At 32.5% G+C, this 14,788-nt stretch overlaps 1 protein-coding gene across 7 annotated transcripts in view; it reads left to right on the top strand.

Annotated features, from left to right (window-relative positions):
• The window catches only part of ANKRD17 (ankyrin repeat domain 17), a 148,393-nt gene that overhangs the window by 70,434 nt on the left and 63,171 nt on the right, over nucleotides 1-14,788 (top strand). For all 7 annotated transcript variants that reach the window (XM_079152680.1, XM_079152682.1, XM_079152681.1 and 4 more), the window contains exons 3-8: nucleotides 4,513-4,669; nucleotides 8,316-8,463; nucleotides 8,726-8,873; nucleotides 9,951-10,184; nucleotides 12,382-12,476; nucleotides 14,326-14,563. In XM_079152680.1, coding sequence (XP_079008806.1) covers nucleotides 4,513-4,669; nucleotides 8,316-8,463; nucleotides 8,726-8,873; nucleotides 9,951-10,184; nucleotides 12,382-12,476; nucleotides 14,326-14,563 — 1,020 coding nt within the window. The remainder of the gene's footprint in view (nucleotides 1-4,512; nucleotides 4,670-8,315; nucleotides 8,464-8,725; nucleotides 8,874-9,950; nucleotides 10,185-12,381; nucleotides 12,477-14,325; nucleotides 14,564-14,788) is intronic.

The following is a 14,788-nucleotide window of genomic DNA, read 5'->3' on the forward strand; positions in this document are numbered from 1 at the left end:
AAAACTATTTTTAAAGAATAGTAGAGACATAATTTAGATTTTGCTAGAAATTTGCTATTGCTATGGAAACGAGAATTATCCTATAGAAGTGAGAATTATGAAATTATTTGAAAATATGTCCCCAATACGAGTAAAAGGAAATATTTTTTCTACAGAAAGATGACTCAGGTTGAATATATTGCAGTTTAAATGCTTAAAAGACTAATACAAGAGGGATATTTGTTTTCTGTTGGCTCCAGAGGCAGAACCAGGTTCAAAGATGGAAGTAGATTTCAATTGATAGCTGACTTTTGGAGATTAGAGTGCCTCTTTGTAGGATGCTATTAGTTGCTTCACTGTTCTTATTTTTGTATTCTTTTTTTTTTTTTTCTTTTACAGTAGCTATCAAGCTGACCTCCTTTTCCCCTTTCTTCCTCATTTATCTTTCTTTCACTTCTCATCTCCCTCCTTTTCCTTCCTAGTAATGAAAATTTTCAAACAGAAGCTTAGAATAGCAAAATAAGCCCTCTGTATCATCATCCATTTTCAGTAGCTATTCCTATATGGGTATTGTGGTTTCAGGTTTATCCATTTTCATTTCATTTTACATTTGATTTGTTTGAATCAGGATCCAAATAAAGTTATCCTATTTTAAAGTATTATTTTTCCTAAGTGTATTTAATCATACTTCTCCTTTTTTTTCTCTCGTTAAAGCAGCAGTTATTTGGACCACTATGTGGATTTTGTCATTATTCCTCTATGAGTTAAATTTTCCATAAACCAGGATTTAGATCCAGATATTTGATTAATTCCAGTTTATTTTGTTTTTGTCAAGAATAGTCTTTCATGGTACTGTATATTTCCTTATGTATCTTATAGATACTATCTGGTTGTTTTCTTTTCGTGATGTTGATATTAAATAAGGTTTAAATATCTAATGCTTTATTTGAGAAAGGATGCATGGGAGGTAAAAATTGTTGAGACCTGTCTGAAAATGTCTTTCTTACTATTTTTGTGCTTAATAGTCTGATTATGTACAGAATTCCAGTTTAAAAATAATTTTCCTTCAGACTTTTAGAAGCTACTACACCATTGTCTTCTACTTTCTGGTGTTGCTTTTTGAAAAGTTTGATAGCACTTTTATAATTTTTCTCAATCTGTGCCAGTTTTCCCTATTATTCTTCAAAGCTTTAGAATTTATGTCCTTTTAAAATTTTGATCTTGTTTGGAATACTTTGGTTGTTTTTCACGCTTAGTATTTTCCTCAGATGTCTGGTGATCACTGTGTTCTATTTGTAGTCAATAGCAATGACATAAAAAGATAAATTAGAAAATTTACAAATATGGTTTTCTCAATTCGTATGCTTCTCTATAAAACATGTATTGGTTTCCTGTTGTAGCATAACAATTTATTTTAAAACATGGCTGTGTGAAATGGCATCCATTTATTATCTCTTAGTTTCTGCTATGATTCTCTTGCTTAAGGTCTCATTGGGCTAAAATTGCCTGTGGTGAGTTCTTAAATGTTGGCTTTAAAAAATAGTTCGCTTCCTGTTTCATTGTTATTAGTAGCAGAGTTCCCTTTTTTCCAGTTAGAACTGAGATCCCCCTCTTATCAGCTGGAACTCTGCTTACCTCTCTTAAGGATGCCCACATTCCTTGATACACATTGATCTCTTAATAAATCAAGATCTCCTTGATGGAGATCTTTAAGTGAAGAGTGGCACACACAGTTCTTTTATTCCCCAAATTTCTAACTTCCAGCCAAGGAAATCTTTCTGCCTTTCATGAGCTTGCATGATTGGTTTGGGCCTACCAGGGTTATCTATCTACAGCTGAACTGTGCCCTATAACATAATCTAACCATGTATCAAATTCAGTGTCCCAAGAATTGTGTAAGATGTGTGCCAGGCGTTGGTAATGTTGGGAACATTATAGAATTCCTAGCACTGATTAGACAGAGACCTTTCATTATTTGGGAACACCTTAAGTGTCAGTGTCTTTAGACCTTTTCTCTGTGTCTGTTCAATTTCTCAAAGAAAATGTCTGCTAATTTTTGTTTATGAACAATAAACCTGGCTGCCAGAATTCTGGGTACTGAGACGAGAAGAGGACTGAGAATTTCACTGCTCATCTTGTAGGTGTTCACTTATTCTTCATTGTCTATTTAGTACTTTATCACCCTTTCCACAATACCTGGTACCTCCTAGACTGGGGCCTTTCTGGTTCAGATTGGAGATGGAGACTTATGTTCATTGACTCATCACATTTTTTAAACCACTTTTATTGTTTTACAAACAAAGCCTTACCCTTTTATCTGGTACTTCTAACTCCTGAGTCCTGTTAGGGTGATTGCCTGTTTCTTTCTGATAGTGTGTTTCAGCTTGTTCTGTTGTTAAGTCAGTTACATCTACAAATTTGTCTTCATAAATGTTTTTTAGATTTAAAAATATTCCCTAGTTTTATCAAAGATGGAGTTTCTGTTGCATTCTAGTTCTCTTTTAAAAATTATTTTAAGGGGGAAAACAGTTATTTACTTCCTTATCTTAAGATCAGAAATCTAGATATTTTAATGTGTCTTCTTTCTTAAGTTTTGTGGTTCTGTTCACTTGCTTAAATGTCAGAAGTCGGAAAGAATAATGTGGTCATCATCTTCTTTCTTGACGGGTGCTGATTAATTGGAGACAAATGATCATTATAATGCAGAATAGCTAGACTAGTATAATTAGTTTTTGATCACTACTTATTAATTCAAAAGGTTACCATCTATATCTTTAGTTACTTCCTGTTTTAGTTCTAGAATTTATTATGAAGTATTTTGATCAATATTTATCTTGCCTAGTTCCTTTTGCTATCACTGACAATTATTTGTTATACAGTTAATCTGGGTTGGCTGCAAAATTGAAACTAATTCTCTCACATGGAAATCTGTGACCTTGATCTTAGTGGTGCCATAGTATTCTTTTAACTAATAAAGATGATCTACTGAATAAATATTACTGTAGCAGATTCAAAAATATAGTATTACTTTTAGTATTAGTAAAACAAATTATATAGTAGGTATTTCTTAACAGACTTAAGACTTTATTATCTTTTGCACATTTTGATTAGCAGATAGGAAATTTACTCTGAACATCTTGTTATAGCTAAAATCATAGAGTCTTCTTGCCAGATTATCTTTCATCTTATAGGATATATTTGATATCTCAGAATTTTTTTAGAAAAAATGTAAGTATAAAGTTTCTTTTTATAAACTTTAAACCCAAACTTATATTTATTGTACCCCTTTTAGTGTTACAAAATATATTTATTTGTACAGATATGTTTATTACCAAATGGTCCTTTTTATTTCTGCCTTTGTTATAAAACCTATATTGGTGTCTCTTAAACCTCACTTGGCATTTGAATCACTTGAGGATCTTTAAAAATATAGGTTTTAGATCAGTAAATCTTGGGGTCTGAGATTCTGAATTTTTGACAAGTCCCCAAGTGATAGCAGTGCTTCTATTCAGTGGACCACATATTTGAGTAACAGGGTTCTATAATATCCTGATATATTGGATATTAAAGATTCTCAATCTTCACTGTGCATCAGAATTGCTTTAAATATGTGACTGCCAAGGCCTTAATTTCTACCTGCTGCAATAGATCTGTAGGAGAGCTTAGAATCTGTATTTTTGAAAAGTACTGCAGTGATTCAGTGCCTGGATTAAGCACCACTGAGTTATAATGGTTAGAGGTAAGCTTGCTTTACAGGGATATCTGAAAAAGTAATAAGTGATGTTTCATTTAGATGGTTACTAACCATTTCTGCTTTTGAATTTCTTTTTCCTTTTGCTCTTCTGAATGATTTTTAGAATGGTACTTTTAGATACGATTTTGACTGTATGTAGTAGGTATATGTAGTAAGTAGACATAATTTGAAATAAGAGATACTCATATATAGGTTATAGTCTAAAACGTCTTATTAGGTCATTTTTGGTCACAGGTCAGCTAAATATACTTGAGCAAAAGTGGACATTTACCAAAAATACAAAGATGATGCTTGTGCTACTGTCGTCAGTGCATCAAAAATAACGTTTTCAGGATGCTTTCTCCTTTCTGTTTTTCTACTCTCCCCTGTGTTGACTTTATTTTGGACTTTTTTTTTTTTTTCATGTGGTATTAAAAGTAGCTAAGTAGTGCTTGACTCATACCTTTCTAATTTAACAATCTTTGAACATACGTTCTTTTTCCAAAGACATGACAGACTTCGGAGGACCCCTAGTTGCCCCAGCATAGGCTAACGACCCATTTCTGACATGGAGGGGGTGATAGGATCACAGAGTTATGAGCCACATGGGAAGAACAAGATTTTTAGAAAATTTCAGGAGTTTCTCCCTTGTAATTCTAGAAAGACAATATATATGGCCACTATTCCATTTGGAGGTTTTTTGTTTTGTTTTTTTTAACATTCATAGATTTAAGTAACATGAATTTTGCTTTGTTTTTCCTTTTGGGTGTATCCCTTTGGGTGTCAAAATAATATAATAGGAATAGGAAAATTATCCACGGCTGATGGTAAAGCCTTTGCAGATCCTGAAGTGCTTCGGAGGTTGACGTCCTCTGTTAGTTGTGCGTTGGATGAAGCTGCTGCTGCACTTACCCGTATGAGAGCTGAGAGCACAGCAAATGCAGGGCAGTCGGACAAGTAAGTACTTTTTTGCTGTGATCAGTATAAGAACCATATTTTTAATAGTAAAAATGACTAACTTATTTGGCCGCTTACTTGACACTGTGCTAATTACTTAACATGTAATCTTATATATACTCATAAAAACCTTATACATCATAAATTTTACTGTGATTTTTTTAGATCAAAAGCTGAGAGAGATGAATAACTTGATCAAGATCAAATAGTGACAAGTAGCAGAGCAGCAGTGTTTGTCTTACTGAAAGACCAACTTCTTAGACAATATAATAAAAAAAACTTTTGCTTACTTTTTTCTTTTTGTGTGACAAAGAGGTAAATCCTTCCCAATTAGTCATCCCATCTTTCAGTTCATGTGCATAGTTCTGACTGTTTTAAAGGACATGATTTCATTTGTCTTATTACGTTTTTTAAAAAGTACTAGCTCTAGTTCTCATAATGTGAATGTGAATCCAAGGGAATTAATTTTTGAATTTCTTATAATTTTTTATATCTAATACTTCAGAGTTAGTAAATATTTGTGAAATAGTATTCTAAGATTTCCTGATAATGTTATGTAATAAAAATCACACCATCCCATATAAACACAATTTGTGTGTGCATGTAAATGGATATAAATTCTAAGGTGACTACAAAATAGTCATTTATATTTTAATTTTTTCAGTCCTCAGTTACATTCCCCCCACCCCTAAAATAAAGCCATTTTGCTTACTTTAACAATTGAGAAAATGGGAGTATTCTATTATAGCTCGCTTCATGTAACAATGGGGATATATTCTGAGAAATGCTTCTGTAGATTATTTCATTGTTATGTGAGCATTAGAGAATATGCTTGTTGATTTAAGACAGCTAGTGCCTTTGTAGGTGATAATCTTATGGGGGTCACTGTTGTATATGTACAGACCTTTGTTGACCAAAATGTCGTTACGGCATGTGTATTTTTGTGTGTATATGTATGTTTGTTTTGTATATGTGGGGTTAGAAAGAAACAACAGCATTTAAGAACCATCTTAATAATAATCGTCTGCTACTGTTTTTATGCAATGTCTTCTGAGAGTATAAAGGAGGTTATATAGAATTAACAGATGTATGAATTTGCTGTTTCTATTAACTTTGTTAGTTGTGACCTAGATTTTTGCATTTTTATTAATTCACCACTTTTCTAGATGGACTTTCTTTACTTAACATTGGGTTCTATTGCTAGTTAATATTCAGTTCTTTTAGCCTAAAATATTATTGATCATGTCTAAATATTTTTTAATGATATGTCTGCTGACACTATTAAGAGAGAAAATTAAAAATATGTTGAAGTTCTTAAGACTAGTTCAAATTGAAAATAAAAAAAAATTATTTTACATTGAAACAGTAAAGCATGTTTATAATAATCTTATTCAACAAAGCTTGAAAAATATGTAGTTAAATGCAGTGAGTTCTACGTGCCTCTTTTTATGTTGTGTGGTGCCATGTGCCAGATTTAATATGCCCTTTTCTCAAAGTTCTGAAGTTCAACTATTCCTAGAGTAGATCCTATAAGGTTGTTTTAAAGTTAACATACACATGGATATTGAATGAAAAGTCAAAATGGTGGAGGAGGAAGACTGCATGAAAAAGTGAGAGATAATACCTTGAAAGAGAGAAAAGATGTTTTTTGTACAAGAAGTGTATAGTGAGAAGGATTTATCTTAACTTGCTTACAAGTTAAAACCTGGGTGTGGGTACTTTCATTGTCCTATGAAGTGATAAATTAAGAGACTTTTAAGAGGCAAACTTGTTGAGCACTGTTTGAAACTTTTTCTTTGGTGAAGAGAAAATACAGTTAAGAAAATGAAATGATATGGTGTGGCATACATTGATAAGAAATATTGGTTAAAAAAAAGCTAGTCTAATGGGGACTAGTACTAGGGTACTAGAGTAGTGTTTGGTTTGGGGGTCATGTTGCATTTTTAATTTGGGGGAAGGTGTTAAGGAAGCCCCCATGGCTTTTATGGCAAAGACCTGAAATGGGTAAAGGAGAGATCTGCATCTAAAAGAGGAGCTACCTTGGCAGAGGGGACAGCAAATGGAAGTATGTTTAGGTTGGTACTTATTTAGCATATTTGATGAATAGCAAGACCACTGTGGCTACAGTGAGAAGAAAACTGTGACAGAGGAGGAGATGGAGCCAGTGTAAAAGGGAGAAAGCTCATGGTATCCTGCCACTGATGAGATCCTATAAGGATCTAAGTTTTTACTGTGAGTGAGATTAGAGGATTTTGAGCAGAGGAGTGGTATGATTTACTTTCCTTTAAAATACTTGTCCTTTTCCTTTGCCTGCCTTTTTGAAAAGAGTCTATAGAGCAAAGGTGAAAGCAGAGCAACTGGTTAGGAAATTTTGTCATAATCCAGGCTAAAGCTGATGTTCTTGAATAGCAAGCAGTGAGGAAAAGAGATTGATTGTGAGTGGTTTTAGTGACTGAAGTGACAAGGCCATGTTTCAGAGGATGATATATGAATTAAGTTATGTTTGAAATAAAGTTAATACTACTGGCCCTGTATTTTTATTCAGAAGTGAAAAGAATGTCTAATATACATTCTTTTAGAAGGCTTAAAGGGCAAAAATTTTGTCTTAGTCTAATTTTGTGTTTCATTTTTTCCATTCCTTATACTTGAATCTAGTTTCTTTTTCTGCCTGAAATATGATTATATAAATAAATACCCCCAAGATTCATTAGTAATTATTTTATTAGTATAACATGCCCCATGTTTTTTTCTATGCAGTTTCTGTTTACTTGATCAAAGGACCTAGGTCTTTATAATTAGTACAAATTTTCTCCATTTTACACTTTTTTTTTTTGCTAAAGTTCCATGCAGTTTTCAAAGATCTGAAAGTATAATTATAACCTGTATTTTATGTGAGATATCTGTAGAATTTTTTTTTTTTTTTTTTTTTTTTTTTTGAACCTAGGGTTGCTTAATCACTTTGCCACATCCCCAGCCCTTTTTTTATATTTTATTTAGAGACAGGGTCTTGCTGAGTTGCTAAGTGCTTCACTAAGTTGCTGAGACTGGCTTTGAACTCACGATCCTCCTGCCTCAGCCTCCCAAGCTGCTTGGTTATAGGTGTGTGCCATGGTGTCCAGCGAGATTTCTATAGAATTTTATCTTAAAATTTTTGTTAGTTCTCCCCTTACAGTAAGTTAAATTAGATATACTTTATCTTTGAGTTGCATAACTAAAAATATTTTAGAATATTTGATTTTTTGTTTGTTTCATTGGCTTTTTTCTTTTTGTACTGGTGATTGAACTCCGGTACTGTACCACTGAACCTAAGACCTTTTTTTATTTTTTAATTTTAAGATAGAGTCTTGCTAAGTTTTCTAGGCTGGCCTCAAACTTGCAGTCCTACTGCCTCAGCCTTCCAGATTGCTAGGATTACAGTTGTGTGCCACCACACCCTTCATAATATTGATAATTTTAATTTATTGACTTTCATGTATAGATTTTAAGTTCAGTGAGCTCCATTTTAGATTTCTGATATGAAATTTGTTATGATTATTGAAATAGTTCTTGTTTAGTGCTGTTATCAAGAGTGACATCCAAAATCAAGTTAAACTGTATAATTTTTTTATATTATCTTCTAATCCTACAATATTCTTCACCTAAATAGCCGCAGTTTGGCAGAAGCCTGTTCAGAAGGAGATGTAAATGCTGTGCGGAAGTTACTCATTGAAGGCCGAAGCGTAAATGAACACACGGAGGAAGGGGAAAGTCTTCTTTGTTTAGCTTGTTCTGCTGGCTATTATGAGCTTGCACAGGTTTGTCTCATCAAAATAAATTTCTTTTTAAAAATCTGGCCTACTTAGTAAGAAATAGTAAAATAACCCTTTCAACCATTAAGTTCATTTCCACATATAGTTTTGTTAGATAAAGTTTGTATGTTTATTGACTTATAAGTAGATGTTAACAGTGTTCATTTTTTTTCATGATGCCCTGGGTTCTATCCCCTATACTGCAAAATGAAAACAAAAAATAGATAAAATAATTTTTTAATATTCTTTACACTTTATTTTTCTTAAGGTTTTGTTGGCAATGCATGCAAATGTGGAAGATAGGGGAATCAAAGGTGACATTACACCTTTAATGGCTGCTGCTAATGGAGGACATGTCAAAATTGTGAAGTTGCTGCTAGCTCATAAAGCGGATGTCAATGCACAGTCTTCAACAGGTCATATCATGCATATTTCTTTTTAAGTTTTTCTAAATAGCATCCTTTGGTAATAAATGTTTCACATGGAAGTGGTCATTAGTTTTGCTTTCACAGTTCCCTTATTTCTGAGACTTGTGTAAGAGGTTTAAAGTATATAGAATATACTTTGAGTGAAATTAGTCCCATTTTGTTTATGAGGACTGTTACTTGCCCTTTTAAGGTGCCTTTAGATTAGATGAAACATTAATCCAATTAGAAGTACCACCATCTTGCAAAGTGGAAAGGTATGGGTGATATCTCTCAAACCTTGGTTTACTGCTATTTCTGGGGAGAGCAAGAAGGGAGATGGGAAAAATAGAAGTAATAAGGAATAAAAGGCCAGCCCATCATTCCCTACGGTTACTAAACTGTGCCCTGTGAAAAAAGAAATTATAATGAAAAACTGTGTCCCATGGGGACATAACTTTAACCTAAACTCATTTTCTCCCTAGATAGATTTATGTAAAAGTTCTAAAATTAAATGAAAATGTGTTTTGTTCATTTCCTCTGTGTAAAAATTTCAGATTTATAGATGTTTCAAATAAAATTTAAAATCTACATGGAATTTTTGTTTTAATCAGACATGGATTTTTTTATCATCAGGAAAGAATGTTTTTAAGATCACTTTAATTTTAAATCAGTTAATTAGTGTTGCAGTTTATAGTGAAAAATTTATATGATTAAAAGGAATAGTGTAAGATACATTAAAATGAATAATTTTAGATATATAATTAATTCATTAAAAAGAATGCTTATGAAACTTTTTGATTCAAGTTACAAAAGCATGTTTCTCATTTGAAAGGATAGTTTCTGGGCACCTCTGCTGTCATTTCACAACTCTACAATACTGAAAAATATATGTGATTTTCCTCACTCTTTGACTGGTTTTAAATGGAAAGGGAGTTGATTTCAGAAAGATAAATTGCAATTAAAAAATAAATTATATACATGTTATTCAGTATTTATTATGATTATGGTTTTCCCTTTAAGTGTTCTTAATATAGATTTTTTAAATGTTTTATGTTAATGTATTTTTGTTTTTCCTCAATAAAATAGGCAATACAGCACTTACATATGCTTGTGCTGGAGGCTATGTAGATGTTGTAAAGGTGCTCTTGGAATCCGGTGCTAGTATTGAGGACCATAATGAAAATGGTCATACTCCTCTTATGGAAGCTGGAAGTGCTGGACATGTGGAAGTAGCCAGATTGCTGCTAGAAAATGGGGCTGGCATTAATACGCATTCCAATGAATTTAAAGAGAGTGCCCTTACATTAGCTTGTTACAAAGGTATAGTATGGACCTTTTTTAAAGCAAAATTTTTAAACATGTGAAACTAGTTATTTTATGTGATCTTTTTAAATCAAATAACAGGACAACATAATAGTATAGTAAGTAACATTTTTAAATGTTAAGTATTTAAAGTATTTTATAGTTTATGTTTACTATGTAAACTTTTAAAATATAGACTCAATATTATAAATATTTTCAATAAAAAGGACTTAATTGATTCAGTTGTTTTTTATCAGAAACAGTTATTTGATTTTAATATGCACTATACTTTAAGAGGATTTTGTATGTTGGGAATATTTTACCTGGTACAAAAATGGGTACATGATATTGTAAATGCCAACCAACCTGAAAATATTGGTAATACAGAAAATATCCTCCTTCAGGTAGGCCAATTGCCTGAAAAGATGCCTGCTGCAAATAATAATGATCTAGATTCTTAAAAAACAGCCACAGAATCAGACAAGTCTCAGATTCCCACATGTATGACAGATATATGACAGATAAGTGACTTTAAAGTGTTTTTTTTTTTCCCACTTTAAAGGAACTTATAAAAAAAAAGTAGATGCCAACCAGTTTTGTGTCTGTAAAGACGTTCAGTTCAGTGCTCCATACTATTTGCAGCTGTGCCATATTTTTACCTTAAACAACTGACTTTGATGTATAATAAGAAAAAGCTTTTGGAAGATCAGGCACAAAATTTAAGGAAGTGCTCACTCAGTCTCAAGGACTGACCCTTCACTTGCACAGAATTGTGAGTGGGTGACTTCTTAAATTTTGCACCCTTGTCCTAGATTTTTTCAATTTAGTCCTAGCCTTGATGTCGTTTTGTTTCATTCTATTTAAGAGTGATTGTGGTTGTGTAATGTCTTTTGGAATAATTTACTTTAAAAAATAAGAAAACAATGCTCAGATACATAAATGACTAAAACTTAAGTTAAATTTGAAAACATATATTTAAAGTCCTTCTGGTAACTGATTTTAACAGATTTTCAGATAGGGAGCCCTTCTGAAGTCCTTTACTTCTCTAACCCTATTTGGTAATTAGGCAAAGACTGATTTTCACTGGGGAGCAGAGTTAACCGTTGGGATAGGATGATTGGGTTATTCTGCCTTTCACAAATACTTTTAAACCCAGAACTGGTCGCCTTTCACTAAGTCTACAGGTAGCCATTTTTACCCCTCCCCTTTGCTTGCAGCCCCACTCTGCTTTTCAAAAGTAGCATCCACAATTGGGGCGTGCAGGTTTTGATTAGAAACTTGATAGAGAACTGAGTTGGTGGAGAACATCTCTACTACTTCCAGGGATCCATGAGCCTATTTCCTTTTTTTGGTGAGGTTTCCTAGGATATAGATTAATAAGGAGACAGAAAAGGTATAAAACTCAGGCTGTCATTGAGTTTTGTTGTGGGTCTTCAGGAGGGAAGAATGACAGGAAAGGGATATGTTGATAGTAAAAATGAGATGTGCCGAATGCTATACTTACTGACCTAATTTTTCAGTGTTTGCCTATGACTCTACTGTCTCTTCTTTCCCAATTCCAGTTCATTAAAATTGATTATAGCTCGTTTCAAATAAACCTGGGGGAAGAGTCCTTTTTCTTTATTTTGTTGCGTAGTATCTGAAGTCCTTTTAAAATACCTTTAGTCTTTAACCACTCCTAAGGTATCTATATCATATGGTTTATTTAAAACTATATAAATATGTGTGCATTTGTATGTATATTTATGTTTCTCTCTAAATAAGTGAGTAAATATAAATTAAAAGATGTTTTCAGGAATATTTTTTTACCTGCAATTCCCAGTGTTTACAATTATTCTGAAAAGTTTGTGAATTGGTTATTAGAATTTAAAACATTTCCTCATAGAAATAGCTTGAATGATGATCATCTCAGGGTACTAGTTTATGAAAGCTGATTTATTCCACAGCATAAATAAAATAACTGTAAAAAGTTATTCTGGATGTGGGAAAATGCATCTTTGTTCACCTATAGAAGGGATTTTAGGCAGTAGAGTAAGTAATGAGTAGAGCAGCATGGTCACTTACATAATTTGTGTTTGAAAGTTGAGGGTGGCTTATAGTTGACTTTAGTATTATATTTATAAATTTAATACTATAAGATAAATATAACTAAGTATGATTTCAAAACATTTTTAAATGAAATATTTTTAAGTAACTCTACACAATTTTGGTTTAGGACACCTAGAGATGGTGCGATTTCTTTTGGAAGCCGGTGCAGATCAAGAGCATAAAACAGATGAAATGCACACTGCTCTAATGGAGGCTTGCATGGTAAGACTGGTGAATTACATACATGAAATGTATACTAAATAGGGAGAGACAGATCTAGTGTATGATAAGTTCCTTTTCCTTTTGTTCAAAGTTCTGTTTATTATAATCTTATTGTTGAGCAGAACCTTGGCTATCTGAATAATTTTTAGGGCTATTAACTTCTCTTACTTTTTTTCTGAAACTTCATGATATTTCTGTGTTTTTTTTTTTTGTCTCATAATTCTAATCTGGTTTATAGTTGACACTAAAGTGACTTTTTAAAAGACTGGTCAATGATATTAAAGAGAAAAAAAAATAAGAGTAGAGTATTATGTGTTACATGATTGCCCTTTTGTCATGGTTTTTTTCTGAACCATAGATTCCTCTGTTAAGAATCTCTTTTTAGTATTTGTACTTAGGAATGTGTCGTAATAGTATCGTTAAACTTTTGTATCTTAGTTTATGATAGATGACAAAGAAATGGATTAGAGTAAAATTATAGATTTATGAGGATGACATATCAAAAATAGAAAAAGACCCCAAATGAATTTGGAGTTTCTTATCTCAACTTCTCATTCCAGAATGATTATTGAAAGGATGTTAAGTTTTATTTACTGATTTTTTAAAAATATTAGAGACCATTATTTAAGGCTCCAATTTTCTATTATTTTTCCTTTTGTCCAAATTCCAGAGTTTGCTTAAGTAAATTATTCTTTTGAACAAATATAAGTTGTTTATGAAGATTTTGAGTTCCTTATTTGTAAAAATGAGAACTCTGGCATTCTTTTGAGGATTCAGTGAGCTTATGTGTGTAAAACACATCAATAATATTAATAGTTTCAATAATTCCTTTTGATGAGGAAAATTTTAATCATATTGCCACCCTCCACTGGGGGGGAGGGAGACAACTTAGGTATCAATTAAGAGATTAAAATGGAATATTCTGTAGAACTAACCCACATGCCCTGGAAATTAATATAAATAAATGAAAGGTATTAGTAGAGGCCAGACATTTGAAAGACTTACTGACAATTAAGGTTTTTAAAAAGTTGAACCTCAATAGAAATGTAGAAGTGAACTTTTCAGGGAGGATTCAGGACTAAGGAAATAGCAAAGTAACCATGATAATAAGATGTTAGAATTGTATGTGACGAGTACAGAGACAAAAATGGGCAGGACAAATACAAAAGACAATGAATTGTCAATGATGGAAAGTGGGAGGGTGGACATTTTCATTGACAGGAAAAGGAAGTTTTTTAAGTTGCCAGTAATTAGATAAGCTATGGGAAGAGTGACCAGGTAGAAGACAAAAGATGATAATGTTTTCTTTTCACTGGTGTTCAAATGATGAACAGCAAAGGAAGTAACATGTATACTTTGGTTCCTCTTAGCACATGTATCCTTCCCACATTCCTCCAAAGAGTACTGCGGGGTTTCTTTTTCTACCTAAGTAGAAGTTTGCTTACTTTTACGGTTTTTATGAAAATCCTGTTTTCCCTCTCTAAATTTTTCCTTCAGCATTTAAATTTGTATGACCCAGTGTTGGTACTATTTACGGTTTCACAATAGTGTCTTGTTTCGTGTACTTAATATTTTTTTCCTAGTGATTAATAAGTCTCTTGATGGAAGTTATCATTTTTCTACTTGTTTTATAGTCTTAACAGCTGTTCCTACTTCTGAACTAAATGAATATAGGGAGAGACTAATAAATACTGATTTATTCAACTGTTAAATGTAGATTTATTCATTCTCCTTTGAGTAGAGATCATAAAGCTTTATTGTATAGTAATTGAGAAGTCTTCAGAATTTTAAAGGTTTTTTTTTTTTTTTAATGGTTCTGATTTAATTTTTTAAATTGCATTATGATTAGGATGGCCATGTTGAAGTAGCCAGGTTACTTCTTGACAGTGGTGCCCAAGTGAACATGCCTGCTGATTCATTTGAGTCACCATTGACTTTGGCTGCATGTGGTGGGCATGTGGAACTTGCAGCTTTACTTATTGAAAGAGGAGCTAGCCTGGAAGAGGTCAATGATGAAGGTTATACACCTTTGATGGAAGCAGCACGGGAAGGACATGAAGAAATGGTGGCATTACTTCTAGGCCAAGGTAACTGTACCAGCCAAGACACTAAATCATAAATATGTAAAACAAAAGAATATAGTTCTATAAAATTAAAACTGAATATTTTATCTTTTTGGTAGATTTAGAATAAGATTATTACTTAAACTTACGATAAAGTATTTGATCTAAAAAATGACTTCCATACTATTTTAAACATAGACTAATTTGATGTACAGTTTTTAGAGTCAAGAGCTATGTGAGGGCTGGGGT

This window comes from Sciurus vulgaris, assembly GCF_902686455.1.
Source record: "Sciurus vulgaris genome assembly, chromosome: 9".
Classification (NCBI taxonomy): domain Eukaryota; kingdom Metazoa; phylum Chordata; class Mammalia; order Rodentia; family Sciuridae; genus Sciurus; species Sciurus vulgaris.